Source organism: Quercus lobata, chromosome 1 (assembly GCF_001633185.2).
Source record: "Quercus lobata isolate SW786 chromosome 1, ValleyOak3.0 Primary Assembly, whole genome shotgun sequence".
Taxonomy (NCBI): Eukaryota; Viridiplantae; Streptophyta; class Magnoliopsida; order Fagales; family Fagaceae; genus Quercus; species Quercus lobata.
The window spans coordinates 26,693,157-26,709,114 of record NC_044904.1 but is presented as its reverse complement, the minus strand read 5'-3'; the positions used below and the strand labels follow the sequence as shown (position 1 = coordinate 26,709,114).

At 37.0% G+C, this 15,958-nt stretch overlaps 1 protein-coding gene across 1 annotated transcript; it reads left to right on the top strand.

The window, feature by feature from the left end:
• Positions 1 to 4,106: 4,106 nt before the first annotated feature.
• Positions 4,107 to 15,958, top strand: LOC115951701 (UDP-glycosyltransferase 87A1-like). Its single transcript, XM_031068857.1, has 2 exons — positions 4,107 to 4,635; positions 15,081 to 15,958. The coding sequence occupies exons 1-2, from the start codon at positions 4,146 to 4,148 to the stop codon at positions 15,956 to 15,958; spliced, it is 1,368 nt and encodes a 455-aa protein (XP_030924717.1). The 5' UTR covers positions 4,107 to 4,145.

The window sequence follows — 15,958 nt, the reverse complement described above, 5'->3', positions numbered from 1 at the left end:
TTACGGTCCGCCACGAATCGTGACCCTACAGTTACTTTGTAGCTAAGTTACAGAACCGTTGGAAAACTGTTTAATCATTCAGGTTCCTAGGTTTCCTGGTTGAACTGCGGTTTTCTAGGTTTTTTCGATTTTTCATGATAACCGAATTGGTATACATATCGATTCATGGTCGGACTGGTTGAACTGTTCGGTTTGGTTCAGTTTTAATGCATAGAACGGTTTTTAAGCATTGTTTTAAAAACCGAATTCTTTAAAGAACTGTAAAAGAGCATGGTTTTAAAAACCGAATTCGTTAAAGAACCGTAAAATAGACTGGTTATTGGTTTTTAAGCTTAACCGAAGTTGAACTGATGGTCAATCTAGTGACGTAATAAATAATTTAATTAATAAATATATAATTTAAAAAATATATATAGCTACCAATATTTACTAAAAAAAAAATAGATATAACATTTTAGAAGTATTTTTATGTCAAATTTAACTCAAATTAAAAGATATTAACCTAAACAAACTATCAAATAGAAAAGGTTATGGTTTTAAAGTTTTATGAAAACGGGTTTAGAGTTTTACATTCATATATAATTTTCTTTACTTTTAAGTTTTAACAAAACCATTATTTATTTAGAAAAATATTTACCAATGTTAATATAATTTCACACCTAAATATTTCTCCCAAAAATATTAGTATTTTTTATGTAAATATTTTATGCCCAAAATGCAACAAGCCTTGCTATTGCTGTTATTTATGAAGTGCAAATAAGAACATGGGAGTCACAAAGTGGTCTCCCACCTAACCACCATCATGGCCAAACAACATCCAAACATGTTTATGCTAAACTTTTTAAAAGAAATAAAGTCTTCTCTCCTTAAAGGCTTAAATAAAAGTAGATCCATAAAAAGTTAGAAAATTGCTTAGAGCTCTCTCTCTCTGAAGAAGTAGCAGTGGCAGATTTAAATTCCTCTCCTCCAAGCCTAGTCCAGTAGTTCATCCTCACTCCTCACCCAAACCAAACAGACCTGAGATGTTTCCTAATCATTTTCTCACATAGATTCTCACACCTCCTCAAACAAATATGAGATTTTTCCCAAAGTAAGTCTCCTTAACACTATGTTTGGTTGGGGGGATAATAGGGAGGATGGAAAACAAAGGGAGGAAAATAGGGTGGAAAACAGTGTTTTCCACTGTTTGGCATGCTGAGGAAAATGTTGAGGATGGAAAATCGGGGAGAAAATTTTCTCTCCTGGGCCCACAATTTGCATCCTCCCAAATCGGGAGGAAAATTGTGGAGAGAAAACTGCTCTCACTGTGGAATTACACAAATGCCCTGTCTCACCTACCCTCTTCACAAACACAACAGCTATTCTAGAATCAATTTAAAAAAAAAAAAAAAAAAAAAAAAAAAAAAAAAAAAAAAAAAAAAAAAAAAAAAAAAAAGAGAGAGAGAATGGGAGCACTTTTTGAATGAGGGAGAAAAAGAAAGAAAAAAAGGGGGAGATAAAGAGATAAGGACAAACGTGTATAGAGGGGAAAAAAAAAAGAGAGAGAGAGCGAGAGCTGGAGAAATATCAGAGAAAGAATGAGAGCACTTCTTGAATGAGGGAGAAAAAGAAAGAAAAGAAGGGGAAGATAAAGAGATAAGGACAAACGTGTATGGAGGAAAAAAAAAAAACCATATGGATGAAATCAAATGAGATAAAGGAGAAATAATATAAAGAATCAAAAATTGAGAAATGTTATCACAATATTTTCACAATAAATTTTAAGTAACAGATTGCTATTAGTTAATATTGGTGAGTAAAAAAATAATTTTAGTGATAGGTTCAAATTAGAACTAGTAACAACTTTCCACATAAATTTTATTGTGAAAGTATTGTGAAAAATGTTGTGGACGTAACACTTCTCATTGAAAAATATAATTGTTGGTAAATTTTATATTATTTAATAAGTATAAATAAATCTATTTCTTATCTATTATGTAATAAGAGTATAATAGTCAATTTATATAAACTACATTTTCTATCCTCCCACTTTTCTTTTCAACCAAACAAAAGAGTTTTCTACCCCCATATTTTTCCATCCCTCCAACCAAACACACACGAAAGAAAACTAAATATTTTCCATCCTCTCACTTTTCCATCCTCCCAACAATTTTTCATTCTCCCACTTTTCCACTCCTACAACCAGACGGACCCTAAATCTCCTTTTATCCCAAATCTGAGATTTTTTTTCCTTCACTAAAACCGCAACCAGTCATTTTACTACTTTAGAGTAACCACATCAGTTCGGCCAAATTTTTTCGTCTATTTTACATTAAAAACCTACTTTTTCTATTTTACATTATTACTTTTCTAAAACACCCACATCAGATCATCTATTTTAAATTATACTCTATTTAAATAATACTATTATTTATTCTTTTTTTATTACTTATTTATTAATTTTTAGAGTTACCGTATCTTTCATCAATCCTATCCAAAAGTCTCTCTCTCATTCCTCCCTTAACTATTTTCCTCTCTCAAACACTCACACACAGCGGCAGATCCGGCGGTAGAGCGGCAGTAGATCGACGGCAACAGTGGCAGCAGATTAGCAGCAACAGTGGAGTAGATCGGCAACTATAGCGGTTCCGTTGGGTTTCATGTCGGAGGCATCTTCTTTGGTGATTGAAGCGATTTCTTCTTCGGTGATCAACCGCAAAAGAGGATTTGCTTCCTCTTTGGTGATTTTTGTAGTTGAAAGGATTGGTATAGTTGGTTTAGGAGTATTGGTGGACTACACTTCCTGTTCTGTGATTTTTGGGGCTGAGGAAGAAGTGCTCATGACTGCTAATGGAGGACAGTGTTCATAGCCTAGAGGAGAGATAAAAAAAAGTAATAAAAAAATAATATAATATTATTATACACATCTACAGTAACTATGCATATTTGCACAGTTACTGTAGTAACGTGCAAATATGCACATCTTTACTAGGGATGGCAATGGGGCGTGGCGGGGTCGAAGGATGGAGTCTTCATCCCCGCCCCACATGGTTTTGTCTTGCCCCATCCTCGCCCCGCCCCGCCCCGCCCTGCATGACGGGGAACACTTTCTCACCCCATCCTCGCCCCTTGAGGCCCCACGAAACCCCGCTCCACCCCATAAAACTCTACTTTTTGTTAATTTGCCCTACAACTAGTACAATTTTTTTAATAAAACTTATTTTATTAAGGAAAATATACTTAAAATTACAAATTTATCCTATCAAATCAAATCAATTTTTATAAAAATTGCCATCCCTAATCTTTACCCCACTAATGTGGGCAATTTTGAAAGAAAATTGTGTAAATTTTGTCACTTTTTGCATTTTAGAAGACTTTAAAAGTGTGGATACTCTTAGCCGATCGGATGCAGACTAACCCCTTTTTCACATGTCCAAAAATCTTTACTCACTTAAAAAAAAAAAAAAAAAATTCTCCAGGGTACACATTTTGAATTTCTAATCCAATTTTACCATTAGACAACACACTAAAAAGTCATCAGTGTCAGGCAACTACTCACATAGACGAAAAGTCACCAGGCTAGTGAGGCAACTACTCACATTGACAAAAAGTCAAGTCACCAGTGTCAGGCAAGTGAGGCAACTACTCACATTGACGAAAAGTCACCAGGCAAGTGAGGCAACTACTCACATAGACGAAAAGTCTATGGAGGCCGGGGAACACTTCAGTCAAAATTCAGACCCTTTTTTTTTTTTACAATAATAATGTAATGGAAATCTATGGCTGCACTAGTACACTCCACTTTATGGCACATGCGTATGAAATTTATGCTGGTAAACCTTCACAAGTCTTCTAAGCACAAAAAGGAAAATGGGTATTTGGGTTTTACCTTTTTTTTTTGAGAAGCGGGTTTTACTTTTTGACCATAACAAAGGCTGAGCTCATGGCATGCGACACTGGCATGACTTTCAAGTTTCAAGTTATCAGATCAAAGCACACGTGTGAAATTGCATAATAATTAAGTAATAAGCAACGACTCCTTTGGTTATTACTATATATGTTTACAAGTGTTGTATTTTTTTGACCTTTGTAGATTATTAAGTGTTCTTCTATGCTATTGAATTGAATCAGTGACACCTACGCTTACGGCACATCCAGTTTCGGACATGAATTCCCTCAAAGCTAAACCAACCATGCAATGCCACGTGGTGGCCATGCCTTATCCAGGCCGTGGCCACATCAACCCCATGATGAACCTTTGCAGGATACTAGCTTCCAAAAACAGCAATATCCTCGTCACTTTCGTTGTCACCGAAGAATGGCTTGGTTTCATCGGCTCCGATCCTAAACCCGACAACATTCGCTTCGGCACCATTCCTAACGTTGTCCCATCAGAGCGAGTCCGCGCAGCTGACGTTTACTCCTTCGCCGAAGCTGTCATGACGAAGTTTGAAGCTCCATTTGTGCGGCTCCTTGATCAGCTTGAGCCTCCGGTTACAGTTATCATGGCTGATACTTTTCTTTTCTGGGCAGTTGGAGTTGGGAACCGAAGGAATATTCCAGTGGCATCGTTTTGGCCTATGTCGTCGTCCATGTTCACCATCATCCAACACGTGGATCTTTTAGTCAAAAATGGTCATTTCCCATCTGACTCAGGTGAGTATGTATTAAATTATTAATACAAATTCTTTTTACTTATCTCTCCTCCTACTTCTTTTTTTTCTTAGTAAATAATAAATAAAATATTTCAATCTTTTTTAACATGTGACAATGTGAGTAGGAAAAAAAAAAGCATTATTGGAAAACAAAAAACCCACCTTACCATTTTATGGCATGGAACACAGTCCAAGCAAGATTTAGTTTTTAATAGTCATTCATTATGATTTATTTATATATGAAACAATAAATTCTAGAGTTTGAAGAAATATGATGCGCAAAGAATCTAATAGTGGGTTTAAATATGAAATAAAATTTAAATTTAATTATTTATATATATATATTTATATTAAATTAATGATGTGTAAAATTGTAAGGTTTCAAAAGGTTACATAAGACAATGTTATATGTTCAACCAAAAGTCAAACTGCTTTGGTTCTATATATATTAAAAATTATTGATTAAAAATTATTTAGTAATCTTTGCAATGCATACTGTAAGGACACGATTCCTAACGACCCATAACTGTGTTGGGTTCGCACGTAAAAAGACCCAAATAATATCATTTGTAGAGCGTGGGTTTGAAATGCTAGGCCTTGGTCACCAAACGGTGGGTTTTTCGTGGTGTTCATACATGGCTTAAATCGTGTTCGCCTTGGGAGTCTCTCTCTCCTGGAGGCGGGCTGGGAGGTTCTGGTTTTTGGCCATTTTTCCTAACCTCCTTTGGGTGCCCTAACTTTTATATTATATAGTCATTATTGGTTAATCCTAGCCCTCCACTTGTTGGTCAGGCAAGTGCTTACTTCTGTACCTGTCCCATTAGCTGTCCCCTCTTACTTTCCGTTAGTTGCGAGGATCGAAGTTACACCGTCCAAGCGTCTTTTCTCATTAACAAGATCAGGACGTTGGCCGGTGCATTTAATGCGGAGGGGACGTATTTTCCTTGAACCTATTTTGCACTATACCTCCACGTGGGCCCTACTTCGCTCACATCCCCTTCAGGGGACTATTTGGGGATGGCCTTCACTAAAACGTTGCTCTTCTCATCGAAGTCTTGGAGTGTCGAGGATAGGGTCATCTTCAGCTGTTACCCTTAACCCCTCGGTCTTTGATCACTCGTCCTCGGCACACTACCTCCTTGGCACGGGCCCTGAGCCCGGATAGAGCGTGGGCCGGATCATAAGCTCCCCGGTCCTACAATAGCCCTTCAAAATCCTGCTATCCGACTCCTCGGACGGATAGGAGGGTTTTGATGACATCATATATCTGCCAATGCCTGTCCATCCTTGTCACCTATCGGTTCCCGAGACTTTTTATCTGCCCGAGACACGTTCCTGGAGCCCTTGGAAGGCGAAACGTGGCCTCATTAAATACGGGCGGCTTTGTGTTTCCCACGTTCTACGGCATGATGAAGATCGAACGGTCGTGATCCCTTGGTCTTTATGGGCGGGAAAATTTGTGCAGTTACCCTAGAAAGTATAAGAGATTTTTTGGAACGGATCTATCTCTTCAGTTTTGCACTTAAGAGTTCTAGCGCGTATATTCTGGGTTCATCTGAATTTTCGTCCAAATTCAAGTCTATCTCCAACACAAAAAACCTATCCGAAGCGCCTTTCCTCTTTTATGTAAGTTCCCTACCTCCATTAACTCATACTTTTTCTTTTCTTGGTTTATTTTTCGTTGATTCCCTTTCTTCTCCCGTCACGGGTTGGGTTTGTTTAGTAAATCATAGAGATGGCTAAATTGAGACTGAGGAAATTAATCGATACTGAAGAGGCGATGAATAAGTTCATCGTCGATTATAGGATTCCTCCCAACATAAGTCTGAGGCATTGTAAGATGGGGGAGTGGCATTATAAGAGGGAAACGAGCGCGGTAGTAATTCCCGTCCTCGCCTTTGTAGGGGGGTATGAGAATCCCTATGGGGCCGGTAACGAGGGGTTACCTCAGGCACTTCCGATTAGCCCCCACCCAGTGCGCCGGCAACGTTTTTAGGATTCTGAGTTGCGTGGACGCTTTAAACGAGAAGATGGGGTTAAGACTGACCCACCATGATGTGAACTGGTGCTATAATCTCCAAAAGTTGAAGGGGAAAACCTTTTACATGAAGTCAAGGGATGAAAGGGTTCGATTAATCCAGTGCCTCCCTGACTCCAACAAGGGATTAAATAAGGATTTTCTCATCGTCTCTAGTGAATGGCACGATGGCGATCCGTGCCCCGTAGTAGAAGGAGAACCAGGTGGGGTACTGGGAATGGAAGGGCGATGAACCTTTACGCCATTCTAATCTGATGTTATTCGGTAACTAACCATGCATACGTGTTTTTCTTTTTGTAGATCCACACGCCTACCAACGGCATTTTCACTTGGTCAACCGGGCGGACTTGGAGACTGTCTTACAAGCGGCAGTTTTCGTAAATGACGGAGATGGTCAAGTCCGAACAGCTCACAAAATACTAGGGTACCCTCCTGTTCAGAAGTCATTTGCGGACGTAAGGCACGTGATCAGCGCCAGCCGTCCTTGGCTTCCAAAAATTACCGTGGTCGAGACAGGATTTTTAATCTCCCAGGAACCATCTGTCCCGGAGAACATCCCACCGGTGGGCCCCTCCTCGTCTCATCAAGTAGCTGAGGACGAAGGCGAGCTAGACTGGCCCGAGGAAGCTTTTGGGGTATTTGACCTAGCCCACCAATCCGAGGATCCTTCTGGTGATATAGGTGACCCAGCCTTGTCCGAGGCGGAATTGTCATCAGTAGGCACCTCTTCTCAAGCCGAGATGGGACTCAAGAGAAAGCCCCCGACCCCCCTACTCGAACTCCTCGAGGGCCAACCTGGGAAGGATACGCAGGGAACGCCACAACCCAATGCTCCTTCCCCACCACCTCAGCCCCAGATTGTCCAGACTAGGTCATCTTCCACCAAGTCACAGCCACAATCCCCTCGCCCCAAACTTCTTGCTTCCTCCCAACCAGCTCTGCCTTCTCGGCCGGAAGACACTGATTCAAAGAGAAAGAGGAGCCCCAAGGACAAGGAAACCATGGATGGGGGAAAATCCCAACCTTCTAAGGAGAAGGAGAAGGATGAAGGTTATAATGCGGGGGTAGCTGAAACCTAAGCCATTCTTAAAACCCAAATTCCCGGATTATGTAGGCTTTACTACTCCCAGGTTTGGGAAGAGGCATTGAAGCGAGATGGGGTAAATGCTTTATCCGATTTGTGGAAGGCGGAGAACATATTCTACCCTACAGCCATCCGCGAGGCCACTTCCTCTAACTCTATGGCTAAGGGTAACCAACCCGAGGAAGGGGTCACTCAGTCGGAAGACTTACAGGTCGGCGGTTCTCCTGGCAAGATGCTCAAAGAGGGAGAACTTCAGGATGTGATAGAAATATCTCAGCATACGGATCCTGAGGCCCCTAAAGAGGTTACTGAGTCCGTGGTTGGTACTCAGATGCCTAATGCTGAGGAACCAGCCATACTTGCTCAGCCCCCACAAGCAATTCCCCCTGCTGTGGTCCTCAAGAGTACCGATACTGACCTTGTTCAACCTTCCCCAGAAGGGACTCTCCTCTAGGGCGTCAAAGCTGATTCCGTTCCTCCTTTCCAAGACGTGGCCGACGCAAAACTAAAGAAATAGAAACCCTGGCTAGGCTCCGTATTTGTTTTTTTTTTTTTTTTTTTAACGATTAATTTGTTTCTTTTTCATTTTGAAAACTTTGTAATCTATTAGTAGTTTGAACCTGTTGAACATGTACATATGAAATCTCTTTCTCCCTTTTGCCTTTTGGTTACTTGTTAGTTGCCCTTGTCGATACTTACTATTGTTTATGAATTCTGAACTAATTTATCTTAACACATATGAACATATGTGCATGCGATACATTTAACATCATGTTTCAAAACCCCAACTTACCTGCACCAGCAGAGCCTTGGACTCATTTCTAACCCTCATTCAACAAAGATATAGGCATCATTTTAGATGTCACGTGTAGTCGCTAAGTCCTGCTTAGTGCCCAGGTTTCTTTAAAGTAGTTGGTTTTAGTCCGAGGACCATACAATACCTTGGTTCTGTCCAAAACTTGATTTTAATAAGTAGTTGGTTTCCCCATAGGTTTGAGTCAGAGGACCATGCAATACCTTGGTTCTGTCAAAAACTTGATTTTGATAAGTAGTTGGTTTCCCCATAGGTTTGAGTCCGAGGACCATGCAATACCTTGGTTCTGTCCAAAACTCAGTTTTTCTTCCAAGTAGTTGGTTTCCCCACAGGTTTGAGTCCGAGGACCATGCAATACCTTGGTTCTGTCCAAAACTCAGTTTTCTCATCTAAGTAGTTGGTTTCCCCATAGGTTTGAGTCGGAGGACCATACAATACCTTGGTTCTGTCCAAAACTCAGTTTTCTCATCTAAGTAGTTGGTTTCCCCATAGGTTTGAGTCCGAGGACCATACAATACCTTGGTTCTGTCCAAAACTCAGTTTTCTCATCTAAGTAGTTGGTTTCCCCATAGGTTTGAGTCCGAGAACCATACAATACCTTGGTTCTGTCCAAAACTCAGTTTTCTCATCTAAGTAGTTGGTTTCCCCATAGGTTTGAGTCCGAGGACCATACAATACCTTGGTTCTGTCCAAAACTCAGTTTTCTCATCTAAGTAGTTGGTTTCCCCATAAGTTTGAGTCCGAGGACCATACAATACCTTGGTTCTGTCCAAACCTTGATTTTGATATGGGGCCTTGGCTTTAGGGGAATTAGCTCCTCGGCCAAGCCCCTAGAACCATCCACGCGATTGACGCTACAAAGCGTAGCCCCTAGTAAAGAATCGTAGCCCCTAGTGGAACTTTATGCTAGAATACTATAACCGGCTGTTAGAAGTGACAAGGGAACTGTCTCAACCTACTGCCTATGCCAACACACAAGCCTTCCCCACAGACGGCGCCAATTGTAAGGACACGATTCCTAACGACCCATAACTGTGTTGGGTTCGCACGTAAAAAGGCTCAAACAATATCATTTGTAGAGCGTGGGTTTGAAAGGCTAGGCCTTGGTCACCAAACGGTGGGTTTTTCGTGGTGTTCATACATGGTTTAAATCGTGTTCGCCTTGGGAGTCTCTCTCTCCTGGAGGCGGGCTGGGAGGCTCTGGTTTTTTGCCATTTTTCCTAACCCCCTTTGGGTGCACTAATTTTTATATTATATAGTCATTCTTGGTTGATCCTAGCCCTCCACTTGTTGGTCAGGCAGATGCTTACTTCTGTACCTGTCCCATCAGCTGTCCCCTCTTACTTTCTGTTAGTTGCGAGGATCGAAGTTATACCGTCCAAGCGTCTTTTCTCATTAACATGATCAGGACGTTGGCTGGTGCATTTAAAGCGGAGGGGACGTATTTTCCTTGAACCTATTTTCCACCGTACCTCCACGTGGGCCCTATTCCGGTCACATCCCCTTCAGGGGACTATTTGGGGATGGCCTTCACTAAGACGTTGCTCTTCTCATCGAAGTCTTGGAGTGTCGAGAATAGGGTCGTCTTCAGCTGTTACCTTTAACCCGTCGGCCTTTGATCACTCGTCCTCGGCACACTACCTCCTCGGCACGGGCCCTGAGTCCGGATAGAACGTGGGCCGGATCATAAGCTCCTCGGCCCTACACATACAAAAGTAACAAAATATTATCTTCTCTATGTTTTTATAATAAAAAAAATTAAATATGGACTTTGATAATTATTAAAAGATATTCATAATATATGATTGTGTTTGTTAATGGAATTGAATCTATTATATTATTTAAAGAAAATATAATATGACAATTCTAATGTAGACGATAAATATAAGAGCTTTTATAGTGAATACTTATAGAATTTAAACTCAACGAAAAAATACATATTAGAATAATAACGTGAAAAAAAAAATGTGTTCTAAAGTTTATGTGGCAATAATAGAAGAAGTTAACATAAAGTCATTTTATTTTATTTTATATTGCATATAGATTTAGATTATAGATATATAAAATAATTTAACGTTTGTATTCAAAATTATAGCTTCTATAGTGAATCCTTATAGGATTTAAACTCTACAAAAAAAACATATTAGAATAATTACGTGAAAAAAATGTGTTTTGAAAGTTTATGTGGCAGAAATAAAAGAAATCAAAAGAAATTCAATTTTTTTTTTTATATTGCATATAGATATATAAAATAATTTAAAGTTTGAATCCAAAAATTATAGCGTGGCTTCCTAATAAGTAATAAAATTTAACTTAAATAGACCCATAAAATATAATAAACAAATGATTCATACTTGTGGCTTCCTCCCAAAAAAAAAAACATAATAATAATAATAATAATAAAAGCCTTTCATCTTTAACAAATGCTTAAACGTTAGCTCATAACCTACACCTTTAAGTTAGTTCATCCTTTGAGGACAACCACCATTGTCCACCAACAATCACCGATCTTTATGTCCTCAAGTGGTTCTACTAAGGAGAGCAACCACTGCAAAGATTAATGTGTTTGAGTTTATTTTATTTTATTTTTAATGTGGCAATACTATTTTAATTAATTTTCTATTTAGAAGAATATTAGACATATGATAATGTAATAAATATGACTTTTATTTAATTTGTATTTTATGAGAAATCTAATTATAATATTTGACTTTTTCAAAAGAAAAAAAAATGCAAATAATTAGGAAGCGAATATTGATGATGTAGTATAGTTAGTAAGTACGTGTAAGGACCAGATTTGAGTCCCTATCCCAAATGATCAATGAATTTAGGCCCAAAAAGCCCAATACAATGAATTTGTAGAGAGTGAGTTAGAAAACTAGGCTTTAATGAATCAGACAACGAATAAAGTGGATTTAGATGATAAGAAAAAGTAGATAAACTAATTTAATCTAAAGAAAACTGTTCTCTACACAGTCCGAGAAAATCAATTCTTATATATTGATTCTCAAGTTTAATTACAAGTTCAGTTCTTGATTACTACAGTGTTTCTCTCTTAATTTCTCGATCCTTTTGTCTTAGGATCTCCCTTCCATTTTATACTTTATTTTCCTTTCATCTCCACCTTTCACGTGCAGATCAGATTGTGGGTGTTGATCCTTGTCCCATTAGCACCTTCCTGAAGTCTTTGGGTAGTAGGTGTAAGGCTGAAAGTTACTGTTCAAATATCACTTCCTCATTAATGTGGCCAGAGAGTTAGCTGCAGAACTTTTAATGCGGTGGTAGCAGCTTTCCTTTCAGATATTTCATAACCTCCCTATATCCTGTTCCTTCTTGATACTTATCATCATCAATGGAACTATCTGGAACGTTGCTTTTGATGTCGAACCATACCTTCCGACCTTGTCTTTACTTAGCCGAGGAGGCATTCATCCTCGGACCACTTCCCTGCAACATAACGCCTAAATCCCTTCCTTTATTTATCAGTGTTGACCTCTATCCCATGTCTTTCCATCCTCGAGCTTATGAGGTGTCCTTGGACTGGGCCCCCGGCCCAATACATTCTACTGGACCTAATATCCCTATAATACGCATATTGTACCGTGCGTAACAATTAAAATTACTCACGTCTTATGTATTGTGTGCAAACTTACAGAATTAAATGTGTTATTATGAGGCTAGACGTATATCACGCGTTAGTTACGGACAAGTTGGCGAGTTATACGGATTGTTATAAAAGATTAAAAGCAATTTTTATTGAAACTTGATAGTGGTTAGCGTAAGGACAAGAGATATAAAATATTTTAAAAAATCTCAATAAAGACATACACATGTCAAACACTAAGGGTATGTTTGGTAAACTGTAATAGTCACTGTAATGTAATAGTTATTCATATAGTTTAGTTATTCAGTAGTTTGGTTGTATTTTTATTACAGGAAATGGTCATTACTCATTACTTATGAATAGCTATTCTTTAAAACGATAAATAATTATTCCTTTCTAAAATGATTGTAATAGATATTATTTAATAGGTGTATTAATTTCTAAAATTAATATATTTCAAAATAAATAAACTTTCCACATGCACATAACAATTATGAAAATAAAAAATCATAAAAAATAACTATTCTCTCTTTCAAATTTAAAAAAAAAAAAAAAATTTAGGAAATATAATTATATGAATAAGATATTTCCTAAAATATATCTTAAATTTTTTTTCTAATGTTACAATTTAAACAATTTGATTTAAAATGCTTTCATTCCATTGTCTTCAGGGTTCTATTCTTATGTTGTCATTAAACAAATGAATAGTAATAAGTATTATATTATATCATTTTGTATTCCTTATAATGCCTTTTCCTATTTATATGTAATCATTATTACAATCTACTAAACGTATCTTAAGAGAATGAGCATGTCATGTTTAATATATTTCAAGTATATAACCCAAAAAAAAAAAAAAATTGACAACAAATCGCAAATTCCATTTCCAATGCCCAAGTAATCATATTTAGTTTCTTTAATAAAAAAAAAATAAAAATAAAAATAAAAACTAATTCTACTACAACATAAATCAGTAATGTTGCATCTACAATATTTTCATAATAATTTTACAGTAAGTATAGGCAGTGAGTTGGTATTGATTATAATCTCTATCCATTACTAATACCACTTTTTTATTCACCATCACCAGTAACGATTTGCCACCAGGAATTTGTTGTGAAATTGTTATGGATGTAGCATTACTCCTAATAAGGGTGTACAACAAACCCGCCAACCCACCAAAACCGACCCAACATAACCTAACTCAATCCACCAAGTTGGGTCAGTTTTTAAGGGTTGGTGGGTTGGGTTGGGTCATGATTTATTTTTATTTTTATTTTATTTTTTACAGTGGGTTAGGTTGGGTTCGGGTCATGAGATTTTCAAATCCACTTAACCCAATCCAACCACCTATATTTAATATATTTTTAAATTTAAAAAAATATATTATATAATTTTGTTATTTACTTTTTTGCCTCTCTTCCTAAATAAAACTCAAACCCTAATTTCTTCTTATATAGTTTGTATTTGTTTGATGTTATACTCATGATTATTTGGTTATAAATTTGCCCTTATTTGTGATAGTGTTGTTATAATACTCAATTTAATAATAATAATAGTAATTAAAAAAAATGTCAAACCCATAGGTTTAACCCGATCCATGTGGGTCGGGTTAGACCCTTATAATGGGTTGGGTTGGATTTTTATAACCCACCATGGTGGGTTGGATTGAAAAAAAACTCCTCAACTTGACCCAACTCAACCTATGCACACCCCTAACTCTTAATACAAAAACTTAATAATCAATGGACCAATGAATGTGATTGGTGAGCATAATAATGAATGTTTGAATTAATTTTTATAATTAGTGATGCATCAATTTATAAGACCTATATAGTTAAATTTGTAATATCTCTAATATCATTCTTAGAAAAATTTAAATTTTATATGATTAAGTCTGCTTTGGTTTAAGATGTATTACTTTTATCTTATTCTTAATGAAAGTTGCTATCTTCTTATAATTTTTTTAAAAAATTTTGTTGGGATCTTCTAAGGATTAAGTCACACTTAGCAAGAGTTAAAAAATTATGATACAAAGATTATTTGCTTTTATCTATAAAAAATATATATGGAAAATGTTTTCCATATTTTTGTTACGATTTTTTTTTTAAATAAACGTAGCATACTTGTACGATACATGTACTGTTTTTTTTAATCTGTTTTCGTATTTTTATGCCGAATTTTTGAAATGTACTTTTTTTAAAGATGTCGAAATATACCCATCCGTATATTTTCCGTATTATACTTGTACCGTATCCTTGGTCACGTTCTTGGTTTCTCACAAAAATCATTTTTTCCCCTGGCTATTGGGGGGGGGGGGTTCTTTCTTTGCTTTGAAAGATTACCAAAGATATTGATTTGGTAGTGCGAAATGAAGCTATAGTTGCTGAACAAACACAATGAAATTATGAAAATGGAGAGAACACCATGACAAATTAGAGGATGGATTACTTTCCGGATAAAATTTGGCTACAACCAACAATAGGAAAATGTCATGTGTTTACTTATTAAATCACACTTAAGTGATTGTATACAATCAATTTTAGGTGCATTGCATATAACAAGGACACATATAATCTTCCTATTGTTGTTGGTAGCCTTATGTTATAACCAAATTTGTAACCAAATTTTGTTCTTACTTTTTTTGTTTTAGTTTTATGTTTGCTTATTAATTTTTTGCCTATGAGATTTAACCCTTACAACTACCTTAGACAAAAGAACCAATTCAACAATAAGTTAACTTCATTTTCATAGTAACTCGAACAAAACTTGAAAACGGCTAGAAAATAAATGAACTAATTACCAATTAACGTAGTTTCTTCATTGTCATACTTTATTATGTTTAGCCAATTTGGATTTATTTTGATACCATTGTTTTATTTATTTATTTTTTTTTTTTATGTTAGCAAAATTTGAGGAGCAGGTAGATTACATCCCTGGAATTTCCTCCACACAACTAGTGAATATTCCATTTAATGGGAGAAACCAACAAACGACGCCAAGGATTCTCGAAGCTTTTTCATGGTTAAACAAAGCACAATATCTCTTATTAACTTCCAGTTATGAGTTCGAATCCAAAGTATTCGATGTTCTAAAAGCAAAATTCTCATTTCCAATATATGCTATGGGTCAAATCGTACCTAACTTTGATTTTGGAGAAAACACAAAACACAGTGACGACAACTATTTACATTGGTTAGACTGCCAACCTAGAAATTCTGTTTTATATATTTCAATGGGAAGTTTTCTTTCATTTTCTAGTGCCCAAATGGATGAAATTGCAGCTGGTTTGTGTGATGCTGGTGTTAGATTCTTTTGGGTGGCACGTGACGAGACTAGTAGATTGAAAGAGGTTTGTGGTCATAGAGGATTAGTAGTGCCTTGGTGTGATCAATTGATGGTCTTATCTCATTCTTCTGTAGGGGGCTTTTGGTCACACTGTGGGTGGAGTTCCACTCGGGAAGGAATGTTATGTGGTCTTCCTTTTCTTACCTTTCCCATAATCTTTGATCAAATCCTAAACAGTAAGTTAATTGTGGAAGATTGGAAGATTGGGTGGAGGGTGAAGCAAGATGTGGGAATGAACAATTTGGTGTCAAGAGTGGAAATTGCAAGGCTAGTGCATAAATTTATGAATTTTGAAAATGATGAAGTGAAAGAAATTAGGACAAGAGCAAGTGAAGTTCAACGCATTTGTCAACGTGCAATTGCAAATGGAGGATCATTTGAAACCAACATCAATGCCTTCATCCAAGACCTTTCACATAGCATGGTTACAGAGTAG